At 46.3% G+C, this 20,134-nt stretch overlaps 1 protein-coding gene across 14 annotated transcripts in view; it reads right to left on the bottom strand.

Moving 5' to 3' along the window:
• ppfia2 (PTPRF interacting protein alpha 2) overlaps window positions 1–20,134 on the bottom strand; it is a 180,175-nt gene that overhangs the window by 5,383 nt on the left and 154,658 nt on the right. For 5 of the 14 annotated variants that reach the window (XM_030439561.1, XM_030439557.1, XM_030439560.1 and 2 more), the window contains 17 exons: window positions 19,829–20,046; window positions 18,356–18,596; window positions 16,739–16,768; window positions 16,495–16,625; window positions 15,845–16,026; window positions 14,344–14,431; window positions 12,935–12,937; window positions 10,172–10,253; window positions 9,295–9,495; window positions 6,066–6,128; window positions 5,247–5,279; window positions 4,944–5,119; window positions 4,738–4,835; window positions 3,980–4,155; window positions 3,413–3,481; window positions 2,442–2,598; window positions 2,154–2,210 (listed from right to left, as the gene is read on the bottom strand). In XM_030439561.1, the coding sequence (XP_030295421.1) occupies window positions 2,154–2,210; window positions 2,442–2,598; window positions 3,413–3,481; window positions 3,980–4,155; window positions 4,738–4,835; window positions 4,944–5,119; window positions 5,247–5,279; window positions 6,066–6,128; window positions 9,295–9,495; window positions 10,172–10,253; window positions 12,935–12,937; window positions 14,344–14,431; window positions 15,845–16,026; window positions 16,495–16,625; window positions 16,739–16,768; window positions 18,356–18,596; window positions 19,829–20,046 (2,005 nt within the window). Of the gene's footprint in view, window positions 1–2,153; window positions 2,211–2,441; window positions 2,599–3,412; window positions 3,482–3,979; window positions 4,156–4,737; window positions 4,836–4,943; window positions 5,120–5,246; window positions 5,280–6,065; window positions 6,238–9,294; window positions 9,496–10,171; window positions 10,254–12,934; window positions 12,938–14,343; window positions 14,432–15,844; window positions 16,027–16,494; window positions 16,626–16,738; window positions 16,769–18,355; window positions 18,597–19,828; window positions 20,047–20,134 lie in introns of those variants that run through there. The other 9 variants (XM_030439571.1, XM_030439558.1, XM_030439562.1 and 6 more) reach the window with 5 other exon arrangements.

Raw genomic sequence — 20,134 nt, 5'->3', positions numbered from 1 at the left:
TGATCTCACGGTCGCGTATCGCGGCTCAGGTGGCGTTCAGCGACGACAGAGCCGCCGATACACTCCGCATCCTTTCAGAAGACGCCTCCCAGGTGGTCACAACGTGGATCTGGAGCTTTAACGTTTCAGTTTAAGGAACACTTATTTACTTATCATTCGGTTCATCTTCATCAGCGTCTTCAGTTTGCTCGGCTGTCACAGAACTGTAAATGTTCAAAACACCGGTTGCATATAAAGGAAAGACAACACGTCTCCGCCTCCTCCCACTGTGCAAATATGAAGCCAGAACATCCCGGATATGAGTGCTGCCATCTTGCAGTGGTGATGTAATTTGGATGCCAGGTTGGTGCAGTAGTGATCGAGAGGTGGAGCAGTATTAGGGCTCAGCAATTAACTAACAGAAACCAAATGTATCAGACAGATGGATTCAGATGTTCTGGCTTCACGTTCGGCGAGCAGCCGCGTCGTCCCTCTTTATAAACAGTCAGTGGTTCAAACCCGATATGATTCTGATCACCTGTAGTTGAGCTTAAAGATCATGCTGGTGATCATGACAGTCTGAACATGCGCAGTTACAAGTCGAGCAAACTGAATCTGCTGAAGAAGACCTGTGTGGTCCTGCTGAAAGCTCCAGAACAGGTGAGTAAGTGGACCAAGAGTTGATCTCAACTTAGTTCTGACCGTCTTTTCTGTTTGTTCTTGGCCCGTCACGGTAATTGCGTTTACAAACGATGGCACAATATTGCCCGCTGTGTATAATGTGCTTGTTTTCATTAGAATGTCACCAGCTTACTGCCAGATTTGATTTCTTGTGGTTGTGGGGTTTCATTTCTCTTCAGATTAAAAAGTAATTAATGAGGTCGTGGAGAGGGGGGTGGATTAAAAGAGCGTATACTTCTCCCCACTCATTCTCAAGCATGTAAACGGAATTACTATTTTTTAAATTTCTTCATTTTTGAGGTTTTTGTTCTTTCCGTTTTTTACTTTTACTTATGTTTTTAAAGCTTTTACTGAACTTTTTTATTTGTATTTTTACATTTTGACATATATGAATCAATTAATCAATCAATATTTGGTTTATTTAAGATATAAAAAGCCCCCCGAATAAAATCCATTCCAATCTCTGAATATCAAGAAGTAAAAGTTAAATGCTTCTTAATTGTGGGTGTACTTGCGTTAATATGCTGTTATATTATCATTAAACTGCATCAGTGGCTGAAAACGGTCTTAAAATGACGCTAATATCAATTATCGCAATTATTTCTGGTATTATTATTATTAAGTGCTTATTGTGACAGGCCTAATTGGTGCTAATTACTTCGAACGCACGCCAGATAATTGCTATTATATGGGAATGCAGTGACATCGCTATAAAGAAGTGAGCAAACGAAGATCCAGATGAGAACCTCTAGCTGACGGAGCGACTTCCTGCACCGGGAAGCTTCGACCTTTAACGTACCGAGAGTTAACTGCCGACATTTCAGGTGTGCTCACTTTTACTTTACGTCTGATAATCTGGCCAAACTGTTGAGGCAGTGTCACTGTGCTCCCAGAGCTCATCAGTGACTTCCAGTACATTGTTATCTGAACAAACAGAAACAACGGCCAAAGCTCCAAAACCACGCTGTAATGACCCGGAGTCGTCCCGCAGCGACAGCCTCCTTCCGCCAGTGTCCTCTTTTAACAGCAGAGGGATGAGAAATGACACAAACTGTCAGTTTGAGTTCTTGAGACATCCAAGACGTACTGTCCCCCTATGTAAACCTCCTGATTCAGGCCATCTTACATAGCGCCGCTCAGCCACCTTTTTCTGTTTTGCTGCTTTGACTCTGTAACTTCAAGGGCTACAACCAGCAAGCATGGGTCCTAAACCATAACTTGACCCCCTTAGTTTCTTACCACCGGGGCGACTAGACACGAGTATTTTGCAACTCTGCAAAACAACACCCTTGGAGTTGGCTAGCAGAGAGATTCAAGAGTGGTAGGGAGAGGAAGAGACAGACAGAGAGAGAGAAAGAGTTGAGGAGAAGGAGAGATACAGCAGGACAGTGGTTGGCAGAGACCATGTGTGAGGAGGAGGGAGAGGGGTGTATGTAGAGTCATAGTACACGCAGGGCCGACAAGCCCGGGACCTTCAGTGGGGCATAGCTGACCTTGAAACCAATCCAAATACATGTCGTCAGGACTGTCGTCCAGCGCCTCATAGAGGACTGCACAGCAGCCGTCACAGAGTCGGAGAGAACAAGAGACATGGTCACAACACAGCAGGGAGCAGCGACTCCTGCGCTCAGGCGTGCTGCTTTCATTTCACCAACAGGTGGTAGTTTTGATTTTGAATGTGTCATGTACTGTATAAAACAACACAAAGCCTTGCAGAGATAATAATCAGCCAAATGGGTGAATGGGGTCAGGGGTTAAGGCGCGTGGCCCGGGGGGCTTACCCTCAGGCGGAAGTCTTCGCGAGTGGCCAGACGTCGCCGTGAGACGGAATCCAGCAGGGAGCGTCTCTGCTGAGCCGGGCATCATACTTATACCGTGGACGTCCCGGGGAGGGAACTGCCTCCTCCACGACGGACCGCGGAAGTCTTTGTCGTCACACTGATGGAGAGAATAATATATATATATGTATATATATATATATATATAAGTGATGCACTTTTTTGTTTTCGTCCTGATTACTCACAGTGATGGAGACACGTTACAGAAACCAAATGAATTTATGAGGTTCTTAATATTTGGTGTCGATCTGATCACATGTGGACGGATTCTTACTTTCCTGCTCTAATTAAAAATTACTGGAACAAATACACAAATATAGAAATATCGCCATGTATAACGTTTGTCGAATTTACAAGACTCAGAACGTTCAATGAAGTTGAGGCCGTTCCTCCTGATGCAACAGGTCTAAAAATAGTTACTCTCTCCACGGAGGACAAAGAAGTTTCCTTCATTTTTCACAGGAAAATGAATAATTTAATGTATTGCATCTAATGCCGAATTCCCAAGAAGGCACAAATAATTTAGAATTTGTTGAATCCAAGTTTCGCGAAGCTTGTTCAAGTCCTCCTCTCTCAACAGCTCTTAAAATCACGCACATTTTTAAGGGAGTCTGGTGGCAGCTTCTAACTAAATGGTTGGTTGAAACAGTGTGTTTGAAGGCATATTTTGAAGGGAAAGGATGGTAAAAAAATGCTCACTAATGACATTTTAACATGAAAATTGGAGGGTATTGTGTGTTTTTTTAATAAGTGGGTCATTCATCTGAGACATTCAGAGTTTATGCTGTCGGTGCATTAATGGTGCAAACATCTTTATCATCTTCGAGCTCATAAAACATCTTAAACCATCTTCGTCGTGGCGTTTCACCCCACGGAGGCGTGACATCACTCCCGTGGGTGACAGTCGAGCTCACCTCATCCAGTCTCCTGTCGGTGCCCAGCGCCAGCAGATTATTGTACTCCCGCTCCAGAATCTGACGTGCCTGAGGGAAGAGGGAGAAAATGTTCTTTCAAAAAAAATGAAGCAAAACACAACACATTCCGATTCGCACGAGGCTATTTTTAGCGGGCCGGCATCAGAGGCAGCTGACGCGTTACGTTATTCGCGCCGCATATCCATTTTCACCTGATTACGGATGAGACGAGCGGTGGAAATTCACAGGGCAGCGTGCCAGAGTGACAGTTGGCAGATCTGCGTGTTCTGATTTAGACCGGACCAGCGTTTTGAAGGCTGATACCAACATACCTCCACTGACTTGAAGCTGGTGACAGGTGATATCTCTGCCCATAATCGGCACCTTTATATTTAGCTCGCAAAAAAAAGCTTTAAAAAGACCAAAACGTTCCCTTAAAAAAGCTGTGAGTCACATTCAGCGGAGTGATTTCGACCGGGAGCTGCTGACGGATCCAAACCTCGGTTCAGATTTCTTGCTCTCCCCTCTCAGATTTTTTAAAGGTCCGGTGTGGGCCGGTGTCGGTACCTGAGTGTTTTGGTTGGGGATCTGGAGGAGCAGCGCCAGACTGCTGTAGTCGAAGTTGTCGTCCAGGGCGACCAGAGCGCCGTGCACGCCGCTCTCCAGCAGGATGTTGGCGTAGTCCCTCAGGCCTATGCTCTGCACCCAGCGGATCACCCGCTCGTTGCTCCACACCAGCACGTCTGCGGACACACAAGCAGAGGAAGCTCATTTAAAAAAAAATTACTGTCTCTTAACTAGGGGTGTGCCAAAATATCGATACTACGATATATCACGATATTTCGTCTTGAGGTACGTTATCGATACACTGGTGCCAAATATCGATATTTAAAAAACAAACAAACAAAAAAAACATTTTTTTACAACCAAATAAAATAAAAAAAATGGTTAAAGCAGCTCCGAAACCCACACATATCGATATTTAATGATAGTTGTAGTCAGTGTGTGTGTTAAGAAGAGACACTGTGCAATACACTCTTTGTTTACTTGGCTGTCATTCATGTGAAATTGATTGACAATGTTTTGTCATTGCTGTGAAATGGATTCAGTGCAGTCAATAAATTCTGAATTTCTTCAGTGACACAGATATCGTGATGTATCTTGCAATATGTCGATTATCGCAGAATCGCTGTATCGTGATATTATCGTTATCGTGGGCAAAATATCGTGATAGTATCGTATCGCGAGGTACCTGGTGATACCCAGCCCTACTCTTAACATCTTGTGCTCGTTTGGTTCTGATGTCTCTCTCTGGGCGCGCTCACCTCTCATCTCATGCAGGCTGTGCTCTCGACGTCTCTCCAGCTCCTTCCTGTCATAGTTGAGCTTCTTCAGACACATGATTCCGTATTGTAAACTTGTTCTGGTGACAGAGAGAACACGCTTTTTTCGTCATCCGTTTACTTGCACTCAAACAGCCTACGATTGATCCTCGCCACGCCGGTCACCGAGGTAGAGAGAGTCCGGTTACCTGTGGAAGCTGTCCACCATCTTCAGGTGCACCCTCAGGTCCTTCTTCGTGAGATGGTCCAGCATGCGCGCGTCCACCAGGCACTCCATGAAGTAGCTGCGGTACTGAGGTAGACCGAGACTGGGCAGCCACTCGTTGCCGATCCACTCATGGTTCATGTCGCCATAAGCTAGAGTCTGAGAGAAGATACAGGTCAGCAAAAGACACAGATGTCTCACAGAGTACTTTATTTCTTTTAAATAAGGGCTGTAAATGTGAAAAGAAAACAACCTTTAATGGACAGATACGGCAGTTTCCTCTTACCTGAGCCCAGCTCCCCTCTTCAGACTGTGACTTCTGACAGAAACACAAGCAAAAAAAGAAACAAGTATACGTTTTGAGAGGATATTAATCCCCACCGTGGGCTGATTGTACCGTAACAAATCTTAAAGCAGCGCTCGTCACACTCAAAGTAGCTGTTTCTTAGTTTTTTCTCACAATCAGAAATGCGTCCTGCTGCTACAAATACGTTTTTACTCCATCTGAGAGGAAGCCAGACGAGGGAGGCAGCGGGTCACATCAGCAGAGGGAGGAGGACCGATGCTTTGTTCCTTCTAAACTTATTTTGATGTCGGGAACATCACATATTCTTACTGACATTTTAGGTCCGTTTCCACCGAGACATCACTGAGTTTATAGTGATTTTGCTTTCGTGAACGTGCTCTAAAAACAAAATAGTTAAATTTAAACAATAAAGTCTGAATGCGTTCTTTTTTTTAATGATATTTCATAGGAACCGATAAGAGAATCTATAAAGACCTGATCAATAAGCGTAGCAGTTATCTGTAAAATCTGAACACAGCCTCATACTCAACTGTGGTTTCTTCACATTCTGGTCAAATTCTGTCCAATTCTAACATATTTCCCATTGAAATAACATCCTAATTGACGGTAGCTCCTCTGTCTGACGTCCAGTTTTATATTAGTGTTCATAAAAGGTTCACAGAGCAGGAAAGGAGTTAAATGACGCATGCCTTCTCCATCAGTCACCGCCCACACCTCTCTCCCTCTCACACCCAGACACACACGACCGACAGGGCAAAGACAAAAAGGTTCGACGGTAGAGGACACACGGGGACTGACCGTTTTGGAAGGGGCTGCCATGGTCTCCATCTCTTCATGGGTCACCCATACATTGCCTGACGGCTACAGGACGGGGGGGGGCAGAGCCCAAGAGACAGAGCAGCAGCAGCAGGGTTGGTAGTAGAGGTCCGGTAGGAGGGGCAAGCAGTGTTAAAGAAGAAGAGCAGCACCACTGTAAGCCAATAGTGTTATAGCATCACAGTCAGATCATGAACTGGCCCCCAGACCCGCCAGCAGGGGGTCAGAGGGCGAAAGGCAGAGGACAAATATCACAAACACAGTACGACACAGTTACGTACAGGAACACACAGCTGCCATGCACCACGAGGAAGACACAACTAATTAGTACAGAAACACCAACAGACACATAAAAAAAACCCACATTACTCATCCCTCTCCAGCTGCGTAACACTGATAAAGGGTCAGTTCACTCAAATTAAAGGAGAGATTTCAAGTGCTGGCATGTAGAAAGTTGATTGATAGTTTTGTCAACAGGATGTCAGAGAAAAGAGTGAAATGACACATTTTCAGAGCCAATAGACAAATTACTATCACATATAAGACAAAGAAAAAACAGATGTGTTGCCCTTTAAATGAGTGAAATCTAACACAAACTGATCATCACACAACAGCTTTCAACTTCTGTTCGTCCATCTTTGAGATTCCTGCGGCCGCCCCAATGCAGCGCAGGTGAATATAGTGAAAAGGTATAGATGAATATAGACCGTGATTTCATAAACAGTGCTATTCCAGATGATTCTCAGAACATCAGCATTTTAAATTGGGACAGCGGCGGCAGGAATCTCACAGGTGGATCTCTAAAACTATCGGCATGGCTTCAGAACGCTGAAATCATGTTTGTATGTGATTTGTGTGAACTGGCCCTTTATTCCACCTTAATTTCGATGTACTGTTACATCATTCAGCAGCACTGATTGTTCTGCAGCCACAACAACGCGTCGATCTGTCGTGATCCAGGATTTTTTTTTCCCCCACGGGCCAGGGTCGGTGCGCTTTAGCTACGTCCTGCTGAGTCCGGCCACGATGACACACACATTCCTACGACTGGCTCACAGCTCGGTCTCCGACTGCTAAACTCATATGTGCCTCTGCTGAGAACTAGGAAAAAGTCTGTCTGTGTTCAGGTCGTCCTCCTGTCTGTACTTTCACAGATCAGCCGGATGTTAGATCAGTGATTTGTTCGCTTGCAACAGGAACATGAATGGTGGGGGGAGTATATGTGGATGCGACAGGGTCAGCAGCGGGACGCAAACAGAGTTTCTTTATACGGACGGAGTACTCTGGACTCAGCTGAACCTTTCCCGCCGTCGCTGCTTCACATTAAAAGCTTTTCGCTTGCTATTATTGTGAAGGAAGAAACAGTACACAACATCGTCAAGGTGAACAACTTCACACTCCGCCGATCGTGACTGGAAACCCAACGCGGCTCAGACTTCCCGCCTCCTACCAGCGGACCCCTCCCTCACTTGTGTGGTGTTCGAGGTGGGCGGGGGGGTCCGGTTGTAATGACCAAATCCTTTCCTCTCTCAATTTTCTGCTCGATATACACGTCCCACCGTATTTACAAGGTCAATTAACCCTCTCTGTCGAGTGCGTAGGGGGGGATTTTAAAGTGTGACCACAGGTGGAGGGGCCCCGCCGTCACAGTCGGGGGGAGCTTGTGGCCTCGCACGTGCTGTAATGAAAGTTTCATGAGGTGTGCAAGTGGAGGGGTGGGGGGGGGGGATAAAATAGTACCGCTTGGGTTATTTTACAAGAGGAGAGGACGGAGAAAGTGCAGGAGCGTATGAGTTATGACTTAAAGCATGCACAGACAGTCTTGTGTGGAGGCTGCAAACACTAACTTTAATGAATATTTCTCAGCTGGGTTTATATAACAGCGCGCCACTTCTCATGTGTGATGTATGGCTCTGCATAGTTGGTTGCGCGCCTTCGGTGTAAAAGCGCATTAGTCCTGGCTCTGCAGCGAGGAACAGACACTGCCATTAAGAAACAAACACAGTCCTCAGAGGCTGTGTGCAATTACCATGACAACAGGGAGCCGCGAAGGCGACCGGAGAGCTCTAATCGCAGGACACACCGGAGCGATGTTTCATTAACCGCCGACTCCCGCTGTAATATCCGCTCACTTACATCACAAAGACGAGCACGGTTTAAAAAAGAAAACGGGTGAGGTGTAAAAATAATCGCTGACGGATGTGCCGGCTGGCTGCACGCGCGTCAGCCGCGTTCGTGCACGTGTGCAGAGAGGACGAGTCAGCCGTGCAAACGCTTGTCAGAGCTGATCTGGAGGCAGAAATCTGGTCTTTTATTTTGTAAAAAGGCTAAAGAACAGTAAATGCAGGTCAGGAGGAATAGGTGCTTTTGCTTCATCCAGTTAAGATAAGCATGTTAGTCTTGTCTAACTTTAATTTTTGCTGGAGTGGAATAGTTCTGCACTTATATGCTTATTCGCTCACTTGTTGAGGGTTAGATTAGAAGAAAGGTACCTTTTGGTTGAAAGCAGTCTAATTTGACAGGCGGCAAAAGCAAATTCTGAAGACTTTGCCTATTTAAAAAGGGGGTTTGGTCGTTCTGGTGACAGGAAAGTGACTCATGCCTGCACGCATTTGTCTAATTTTTTTATTTTTTTTTAAGTATTTTTTTGGCCTTTTTATGGCTTTATTGAAAGTACAGCTGAAGATATGACAGGAAACAGGGTGAGAGAGAGGGGGAGTGACACGCAGCAAAGGGACCCGGGCCGGGAGTCAAACCCAGGTCCGCTGCAGAGCCTCGGCACATGGGGCGCGCTCTACCAACTGAGCTAAACAACGCCCCGCATTTGTCTAATTTTAAAGCAAAAAGACATATAAGCGGGCGCCGTTTAGCTGACTGGGTGAAGCAGGCGTCCCATGTACAGAGGCTTTGTCCTCGCTGCAGCGGAACCGGGTTCGAGTCCCGGCATGATGCCCTCCGCTCCGTGTCACTCCCCCTGTTTCCTGTCACATCTTCAGCTGCTCTATCAATAAAAGCCTAAAAAATTTACAAAAAAGCATATATTCCAAGATGTTTTGACTATTCCACTTGTCATCCTAATCGCTCCTTCTTTTCTGCTCTCTACTAACTTTTCCCTCCTGCTCAGCTTCGTCTCTGAAAAAAAAGTTTGCACGACTACAGCTCCGGTCTGCGTCCACGTTTCCCCCCCCCCCGTAGCGTCCGCGCGACTCACGGTTCTGGAGGTGGGCGGGGCCGAGGGGCTGGTGAGGGAGACCATCTCCTGGATGGCCAGGCGCAGCTTGAGCCGGTGCAGGGGGTTACTGATGCCGATCTCCCTCTGGATCTCAGTGTCGGACAGGGCCGACATGATGGCGCCGCTCTTCACGTTGGCTCGGCACGCCGCCACGTACCAGGCCGGCATTCCCAACCACAGCTGTGGGGAAACAGAGAGAGGAGAGGAGACCGATTCAGCAGCTCATTCTTGGATTTTCATGCTGTCTTTGACATGATTTGACTCATTTAATTCTACATTCACTGAATCATGGGACAAATTAACTTCCCTGTATTAAAGCACCACATTGCTCAACAGCTATCAGCAAATCTCAGCCCAAATAATCCCAATCTGACTCCACCAACAACTGGAACATTGCGGTGTGGGGATTGCTGCCATCGTGACCTGTTCTCCGCTGGCTGCAGGTCACCTGCTGAACATCAGGGGGCAGCAGAGCGTCTGAGTTAACCTGCTCTGCATCCCGGCGCCTTCCAAAAATACCAGCCGGAGGGAAACTGAGCGAGTGATTCACTGCAGTGATTCATCAGAAATTGTTATTCTGGTTTATAATCGATGTTTTGAATGCAGATTTTTCTCTTCGGGGGCAGGGGGAAGAATCTGGGTCACAGCTCGACACAATATGAAAATAATCATGTCAGAGAGGATTTACGTCAGCACGGTAAACATGAACTCTGCATGTTATCTAAAGGGGGCACACGCAGGTCAAGTCAACAGGAAGCACCTGATTGGCAAAGTAAAGCTCTCGGGTTCGTACGTACACCTGAAGGATCTTTCAGTTGACTTTATTTGCAATTAAAGAACAGATTGATGAGCTCACCTCCAGCCAGGCTACGACCGTGGGACCGTCCCATTGGGCGAAAGGTAAACCCTTTCTCCTGGCCTCCTCCAGCAGCTCGTGTCTGAGAGTGCAGGGACAGAGGAGACGGCGTGTGAAGGGCGTGCGCTCGTACATCACCATCAACACAACACACCCCTCTTAAACTCTCTCACATCCTCTCAGTAACAGTGTGTGTGTGTGTGTGTGTGTGTGTGTGTGTGTACAGGACTGTGTGTGTGTGTATAGAGGTGAGCACTCATACACATTTTATCTCCCAGTCCACCTGTACACTCAGAGTGTTGAGAAGGGCAGTGTTTTTTTATCATTCATCTGTGCGCTGCCGGAGGAGCCGAGCACACTCACAGCGGCGCCGCACTCAAAGAGGCACACACGCACACACACACACACACACACACACACAGAGGCTTTGTGCGGCTGTGTTTATGACTCCGTCCTCTCGCTACACTCATTCTCAAATCTCTAATCCTGGCGTTTGTCCCCGTCACACACCTGCAGGATTTCTAATCTTAACGTCACTATAAATAGAAAGCAGGACCGGCTCCGTTGATGTTGTGTGTTTTGGGGTTTTTTAAGCAGGATAATTAAACTATTTAACAGATTTTAATGACATTAGGTGGAGATTTTTGTCGGTTCGGATATGAGCTTGATGCTACAAATGTCATTCAATCGTCACCAATTCAGGCAAATGTTTGACTTTGAAACATGGGTACTCAGAACAGTGTCCCCCTAAAGGTCAATTCAGTAGCTGTTCTGGTGCAGATTAAAAATGGAACATGTCTAAAAATGACTAGACCTCGTGTACTTTAAGCATCCTTAACCCAGAAACACTGTAATTCTATTCAAGGCAACGATGTGGTTCACTTCCTGTGTCGGGGTGACATCAGGTGATGCGTCACAGAGTGGTTGGGAGGAAGAAAACGTGCCAAAACACAATTTGAATAAAACTTTAACGCGCTGACTTTTTGTTACTGAATCATGTCAGATTTTCAGCGGACAAAGTGGTCGTTTAACTACAACTCCCATGATCCCGCGCTGCTTCACGACGTCCTCAAACTACGTCTTTTTGTTTTCATCGTTTTTACGGAGGGACTTTTGACAAACTGTGGTTTTATAAATGAAGAATAAAACACCTTATTTCACTCAGTTTTATCAGGTCTGATAACTTTTAAAGATAATATTTGATCATTAATGTTTTTATCATAAATTTACACTTGAGTTGAAAATTTAAAATGTTTATTTATCAATTGTCTTAGACTTAGACTTAGACTTCTCTTTATTGTAAATGACCTCTTGTGGCCTTCACACTTTAGGAATCACTGATTTGGGGGATTGTACTGTATGAATGTGCTTTTTTAGAGAAAATACAACCCCGATTGCAAAAAGAAAGTTTGGAGGCCGACTAAAAACTTTTTGGGAATCGTGGTTATACACCTGGTCGGCACTGGATTTGTTACTCTGAGCACAACTGGCCGACTCATCCTAGTTCATCCTCCGCTGAGGGATATTTTCTTCTCACCGACGCTTTTGTTGATGCTGGTCTTGAATGACGCAGCGTTGCATTTTTAAAAGTAAACTTTTCTCCACATTTTCTGGGCTTTTGTTTTGCCTCGCTTTGAGAGCCGCTGATGCAAACCGCACCTCGCCGACACAAAGAGCGGCGATTACGCGCTCTCGGCCGCAACATTTGCGGATCTATTTGTTCCTCCCACACTCGGCGAGACGCGGAGATAGAGAGCTCATACTGGACAAACAAAGAGGGGGGAACGAGGAACACACTCGCACTCGCACCCACACATACAGAAAAAAACCCAAAAAACAATGCGGATCTCGGTCTGTTTTCGTGAACACATTTCATCACAGAGAAACTCTGAATCAACAACGCATTCCCTGAGTGTGTTTGTCAAAGGACTTGACAAAAATGGAGAGAGTAATAAACATGAGTAACATGACACGTGTGGCACTCTCAGCGTTGAAGGCCTCAGTACAGTGAAAGGGCGCTTGAACACAGCATACATGGCGTACGAGAACAAAAAAAAAAACAAAAAAAGAAAACAAAAGCCTACAGGGGGGACAGAGGAAATGTGTTGATCCAGACACAATCAGGTACATTCACTGTCTTATCTATCCAGCACATGGGGGGGGAAGAGAGAGCCCCCATGTTTGTTTGGTTTTTTTTATGTTCAGGTCGGGTGCTAATGCATGGAGGAAATACATCCACTGAACATAGCTGGGGAGAGGGAAGTAAGGTTATGACAAAATCATACAAAAACAGAAAAAAGAACATTTCCCATAACCAGACGTTGCAGCCGGTTATTTCCACACAAATAGATAGAGACACATATAAGGAGAGGAGAAGACATTCCAGGTGTGTAAAAAAATTCAACCCCAGTATTTTATTGTTATTATTATTATTTTTTTAGCGTCCGGCCACGATGCAGCTGCCATTGAACTGTAAAAAGGGGGGGGAGGGGAAGAAACGTCTTCAGATGGTCGATGGGGAAAAGAAAGAAAGAAAGAAAGAAAGGAAGACAGAAAGAGCGCAATGGCGTCGTCAAAACAGCCGCGATAGGATAGAGAGATGAACAGATAAAAGAGAGACGTCAGCTTTTTGTGGCCACTGGTCTTTCGGGTGGGTGGGGGGAGGGGGGGGGGGGGGAGATGGGAGGACAGACAGGAGAAGATGGCAGACAGCGACAATGTGTCATTATCCAGGAGGTCAGTTCACACATCCTCACAACTTACCCGCTGTTTTTGGTTAGAGTCAGAGGATGATGAGAGGGAGAGGAAGGGTAAAGAGAGGAGAGAGTCAAAAGAGGAGAGAGAGAGAGAGAGAGCGACGGGGAGACAAAAGTACACAAAGTGTTAAAACGAGTAAATTTAAGCAATTTGAAAACAAAAAAAAAAAAGATCAGCACTCAGCACACACGCGTCAAATCTCACAAATGGAGGGGCCCATTCGTTCACACGGGGAGCATCGGTGGAACCAAGTCATCCTTCCAACAATGCAGTTCCCCCGACCAACATCTCGTGCAGCAAAGAGGAAATGAGAGAAAATGCACTGAAGAAAAAAGACACAGCAAGACTCCCCCCTCCCCTCCCTCCCTCCCCCCCCCCCCCCTTCCACGGCCTCACATTCAGATGCTCAGTTTTTACATTCAGATACCTGGTCGTTAACTCTTGAAGGAAAAAGAACAACAAAAAATAAAGAAAGACAAAAAAACACACACGTCCAGCAATGAGAGAACCACCACAGCGGTATTGAATCGATCAAGATGCTGAAATGGAGAGAAAAGAAAAAAGAAAACAGTGCAGGCAGCTTCGATGGCATGCGGTGTGGAGGAGGCGCCAAGATGCAAAAAAGGTGGCGGTGGCGGTGGCGGTGGAGGTGGAGGTGGAGGCCCCCCCCCCCCCGTTTAAATCCCGGAGACACCGCTATGGAGAAGTCAGTGCAGTGGAGGAGAGAAACAACACGCTTCGTCAAAACACACGGCGGACGTTCACTCGCTACTGAACCGACTACGATGGGGGGGGAGGCAAAGTTATTCGTCATGACAACTCCCATGTGCAACTTTTTCGAGCAAATGACATTCATCATTTGGCACTGGGGCATGGCAAATGCACACACACACACACATACACACACACACACATACATCCTGTTGAAAGATCTGATTTGTGTCGGGGTTCCACCTTTTTATCCCCCCGTTCTGACTGTGAGTGTAATAATTAGGTGGTGTGTTGGGCAGGAAAAAAAAATAAAGAAAGCACATCTGTGGCTTCCAGATTGACAAAACAGCTGTGTGAGATTAATTGGTTTTTCAGCTCGGATCAATAGTCCGACTCTGGCTCTGCGTCTGAATACAGTGAGGCTGATCTCTGGCTTCTGCTTTCTTATCGATTCCTGCTCTGGATGTGGGTGATGGTATTACACACAGTACGTACGCATCTGTGCTCTCACAGAGCTGAAGGTAAACACAGGAGAGGTGGAGGTTACGGCCTCTGCCTGCGTGTCAAAGGTGAGGTCTAAAAGCACACAGCTGGAGGACGCCGTAAATATGACCGTGAAGTTAATACGGTCACAGTGTTAAATGGATACTTGTGTGTAAGGTGGGTGTAGTGTCTGCGATGTGGTGCTTTCGGACGGAGCTTACTTCTTTTTCAACCTGCGGTCCTTCTCGGCCTGAGTTCCCAGCTTGCCCATCCCCATGTCCTGGCCCGCCATGTCGTCCATCATGGTGGCTGAGAGACGGAGAAGGAACGCAAGATATCAGTGATTACTGTCAGAGAACGATGCTGTATGATACAAACTAAACACGACAACGTGACTCTGATAAAACAATATGGTTACATATATTTGTGTCATATTTTTATTTGTTGTTCCACACGCTTAAAGGGTCAATGTGTTGTTTTGACGTCATGATGTCAGTGGCTGTGTCCCAAGTCAGGGGGTGCATCCTTCGAAGGACGCATGTGAAGGCCAATTACGTCACAACGCTGCGCAAAGGCTGTCCTAATTCAAAGGCTCCTTTAAATGCAGCCTTCTTTTTCCTCTTTTTGGAGGATGCACCACTACTTCCTTCGTGGCCTCCCATATCCCAAGATTCTTTGCGCGCCCGAAAAAACAAGGAAAGGAAGGAAGAAATTGGCGACTTCACATGACGCAGAAATCGTGACGTAAGGCTTGGAGTGGGACCATCTGGTGACGCAACCAGGAAATGCTCCGAAGACTAGACCGTCCCATTAACAGCGGTTGATGAGGCCTACGAAGGTCTCTCCGAAGGACTCGCCTACAAAGGACGCAAAGCCTGGTCCTTCGAAGGATGCAGACCCTGAATTGGGACACAGCCACTGTATCGTGCTGCAGAGATAGCCAACTATGGAAGTTAGCGTGCTAATCTGCTAGCTCTGGTACATTCCAGTTTAAAGCACGGACGTGACCCAAGTCCCACAGCTCCCAGTTCACATCACTAGCTGCACCGCTAATTGAGCTAAGTCGCTAAGGGCGGCTTCAGTTGGCAGCAGCTAACATGTTAGCACCCTGATTTTCACCTGAGTGTGAATTTTAAAAGGTGGCCAATCCTGAGATATTGCACTTTTAAAAAAGGTGATAATTTAAATGGATTTATACATTTAAATATATTTCAATTGTTACAAATGGTTGTCGCAGCGACAGATTGCATCATGGGACATTTTGTACAATAAATATACAATATTTGTCAAATGTATTTGTATTTTTATTTGAATAGATGCACATTTTTTTGATATGATCACATTTCTGTGCTGCCTGTTGAGCATGTCGGGTCATTACAATCTTTCTTTCGGGGTAAAAACTCAGTCAGTAATTCAGTCAGTTTCATTCACTGATGATCTGATTCTGATGCGTTTGTCGAGTTTTTCAAGTGTCGGAGCTTCTGGTTTCCACCCAATTAGGCATAAACATGGTCTTTAATGTTATTACTGCAATTATTAGCAGGTGTGATATCACGCTTAGTTTAATTCAGTTGGAGTTTTGGTGTCTCATTGCATGAACTCATAGAAACCCTGCCTACAAAACAGATCTGTGGCTGAACTAGATGTTGTCTGAACGATCGGCATATTGACACCAGTGCTGACGGCTGCTGTTGTCTTCTGGAACACGTTCTGACTGCCCACCTTGCGGATCTAGCATGACGTGTCTGTGTGCCATATGTGCCATCCTGCCTTTCTCCTTCTTGCCAAACAGCCGTCCGATGGAGGATTTGATGCCCTTCTTCTTCGGCTGCTTGTGGAGGGAGTCCTGGCTGCTGGCGACGCTGCTCAGCGCGCTGGCCTCGGCCTCCAGAGAGGCCACGATCCTGGAGACGCGAACGCAGAAAACACCAGATAATTGCCATTTTTAAGCTTGAGAATAATGAGAGTCAACAGTGCTTAACCCCTTCCTTTGCTCTGTTCTCCAGAAACACGCATTTCTGTGAAGTATTTGCCGCTCTTCACAAACTTCCCCTTTTTACAGCTTATTTATTCGTGCCAATTACTGAAGACTAATCTGAATACTGTTGCTACCGTCTGTGATTTAAATGCGGAAAAAGTGCCCAGATCATCTCTACGAGTGCTAAAAAAACACATTATTCACGGCAAAACGGCGGCTGAATTGGAAGCTTTCTGTGTGGGCAGTAAACCATCTCATTATCATCCAGAGAGGAAAAAAAAACAAAAAACAGGCACAGCTAATGAAGACTGAGCAGAACGTCAAGCTAACGTTTTTGCAAGGCAGAATAAGAATCTGCATCCGAGAAAGAAAGGCAATCTAACTCCTTCCTTACCCTCGTGCGTCGTTGTGCGAGGAGGCTGGCAGTGTGTGCGTCATCCGGACGGTGCGTGGCGTCGGAGGCGGTGAGGTCTCGCACTTGATGGTGGCCTTGTCCTCTCGGCCGTCCTCGTCCACAGCTGCAATCTGAGGGGACGAAGGCAAAGAGACGCAACCCTCAGACACGACCCAATCACCTATTTCTATCCAGGGTGTCACATTCAAATAATCTGTTTCTGCACTGGCGAGGCTGCGCGTACCTTTCTCCTGTGTTTCCTCAGGTCGCTGGGCTGTTGAGGCAGAGAAAGGACAAAACGTCAGTGTCGGTGATGAATGAAAGCCAATTGGCTCAATCACATAAATATCATACACCATTAGATAATCATGAGCGTTCGCCCCGATAAGACGGCATCGATGCTCGGATCGATGCAGAGAGGGACGAAGACGGATTGGTAAACAGCTCATTTGCGCGATCAATAAAATCAAAGCCTCATTCCACATCAGACTCTCCCTCCTCTTTCTGGCGCACGCGCGACGCGTTTCCTCTTCGCCGGTCACATCTGGAGCGTCGCAGAGCCAATCGAAGCGAGTTAGAGAGGATCCGCGAGGCGTTATTGTCTATTTCTGGAGAAAACTATAAGCCTCGACATCTGGGCCCGCATCGTGACAGCTGACGGAGGCGAGACAGCTTCAGTCACAACTCCCCCCTGCACGCTTATCTAATGCAGCGCGAAGTCTTTAAAATGTGATGTCTTCTGTAGCTTTTACAGCTTAACATGCAGAGATGCCGAAAAAAAAAGAAGAAGAAAAACCTCAACAGAACAGCTGATAAACAAGAATGATGTCTGAAACATGACACGAGCTGCTGAGGGGCATATGGCACGCTTCCCACGACAGAGCGAGACATGTTTTGTGTACAACTTAAAAAAAAAGAAAAAAGAAGTGGTATAATCTCTAAAAGTAAGACATAAGTCCCTGAAAGTACCCGCTTGGACTTCACATAATGCTGCTGTGTGAGGCAGGGACAGTGAATCCCTCTGGCTGTCAGACATTTTAGCAGTTTTGCCCGTCTTGTAACGTAACAATCGTCTGTTTTTTTTCCCCTATCAGTGTGAAATCTCAAACTGCAGGACACGTCTAAAACTCACGATACTGCAACGGAAACATGGGTCGATATCAAAGATGTGAGCAGCTCGATCTTTTTAGCAGAACCCCAGATACTCCTGCTTCTCTATCCGAGTGTCTGAAGTGTTTGAACAAACCGTCATGACGACAAAGATTTTGCAGGGTGCCTACAGGTATCAAACACTTAAATTGAAAGCATTTAATATCTCTTTTAACTAGTTTTTTTTTAACCAAAACTGAGGCTGGTTATTGGACAAAACATCAACTTTTTTCCTATTCAAGCACTGCAGGTAAGCTGGACTCGTGTGGGCCCGTGCACAGAAGGGTTTGATGTAAGAATATGGTTATTATGGTGAGTTTAATCTACATTTAGCCAACAGGTGAGTGCAAGTATACAGTAAAAAGACAGTGGTTAGGTTTAAAGCTTTGCCAGCTTGACTCAAATTGACAAAATGATGGAAAGACGAAATTACATAAAATGTTTGTGGCAATAAAACCTCAAAAAATGTCAAAAAAAATCATGACTTTTTATGTCTAGTATTCAATAAAATAGAGTTTAAAAGTTTAGTTATAAACAGATTCTTGCAGTATGTTACCTCTTTAAAATTACAATGTACTGACTATAAAATTAAGGGATAAATCAAAACTTCTATTTCACAGCCGATCTGTTTTTGCTACGTGGATGGATGGCGCACATCAGGTACGTTAATCATTAATCATTACTCCATCGTCACTGTCCGGAGTTTACTCACCAGCGTCATCACCCCCATGCGCTCCATGTCGCGGGCGGGGCTTCGGGGGTCGAGCTTGGGCGTGGAGTGTCCGCTGGGCGGGGAGGAGGAGGCCAAGGAGGAGGCGGTGGCCGAGGCAGTGATGGAGGCTCCGTGGTGGTGCATTCGGGCCAGGTTGAGGCCCTCGAGGCTGACGCTGGCCACCCGGTTCTCGATCTCCTCCGCCCGCAGCTCCGTCGACTCCTTCTCCTCCTGGATCAGCCTTTGAGAAGAAGCGTGGAGAAAAAAAAGTCAGCCGCGGTCAAGAACTTTAACTTCCAAGCATATCTGTATCAGCGCTGCAGAGCTGAGCTTTATCGGTTGGAGGTGGACGCTCGGAAATGTGTCCAACACATCCTGTTAAATACCTACAGTGTGAGCAGCGCTAATTAAAAGCCATAGCGAGGAGATAAAAAGGCTAAAAGTCAGGTCATTAGCTTTAACATATCCAGGGTCCAACTTTGTAATTAGCTGAAAGCTTCAAGACCACCGCCTGCCATCCGGTTTGAATTAACTCCTCCCGAAAGAAATGTGGCACGGCGTCTACTGACGGGGATGTAAATTAGCGAAGAGCAAAAGGCGCGTTAAGAGCCCTCGAAAGAAAAGTTGCGCCCGGGGGTTATGAATACTTATCAGCGCGGGATAATTACAGCATTAACACGCAAGAGGCAGACCGCACTCCCCTCACACACGAGGAAAGTGTTCATCTTGTCTACAGACGACTAAAACCTCCGAGTGAGCGCGAACATTTCGGTCAGAAGCAGCGTGTGAAGCCACGTTTTAGCATATTTGTGGGACAGTAATGCAGATAATATGGCTGGCGAGTGGGCGGGCACATTATGCTGAAAAAAAAGGGCTCGAAAAGTTTCTCCATGATCCTTTTTTCTGCCTCTGTGGCCGACCTGTTCCTAATGGATCGTGTTATTTAATCCAAAAACATATAGATTTTGGCTGGAGTGTCGGAAAAGGAGCCGAGGACGGGCGTAGAGATAAGGCAGAGATAAGAAACCTAAAAGCAGTGGAGACAGTTATCCGCTGAGAGGAGGGATTAATCCAACAGCAGAGAATCACCACCAGAAGTCAGCGATGTTTTTAATCTGCAAAAAAAAAGGAATCCAAACCGGCTCAGCTTTCAGGGACATGATCTTAAAAAACACATCATGTGGTAACTGGATTTGAAGTAAAAATGGATGAAGAAAGCAGGAAGTAAAGTAAGCGAATCGATACGTCTGGGAATCTGGCCTTTAAAGGAGACATACTACATGATTTTATTTTTAGTTTACTACTAGAATAACTCATCAGTTTTCTCATTCTGTCCCGTGCTGCAGCTCTGTCTGAAACACTCCTGTCTCTTTAAGGCCCCTCCTCCTGACTACCAAGTCTCCTCTGATTGGTCAGCTCGCACACGCCCGAGTCAGCGCTGCTTATGCGCTGGAGGAATTATGCGTCAAGTACCGGATCTCCTTGTTGATTGCGTCCAGCTGCTCCTGCAGCATCATGGCCAGGGTTTGTGCGTCGGAGTGGCCGCTGGGCGAGAGCAGGTCCATGGAGCTGAACAGCGTTTCCCTGTCGTCGTCGTCGATGTCCGACATCTCCGTGTCGCTCTCGAAGTGGTGGCCTCCCAGAACCCCGAGCTGCTGCGAGCGCCACTCCTGCTCGCCCAGAGATTTAGCCTGCGGAGAAAAGAAGAGGACAGGCTGTGACGACTGCGTCTAGTTTAATCTTTAACTCCTCAGGGAAGTAACATTTTCAAAAATCAGA

Source organism: Sparus aurata, chromosome 14 (genome assembly GCF_900880675.1).
Source record: "Sparus aurata chromosome 14, fSpaAur1.1, whole genome shotgun sequence".
Lineage (NCBI taxonomy): Eukaryota > Metazoa > Chordata > Actinopteri > Spariformes > Sparidae > Sparus > Sparus aurata.
Note: the sequence above shows the minus strand (reverse complement) of the source record. Positions and strands in the feature narration are given on the sequence as shown.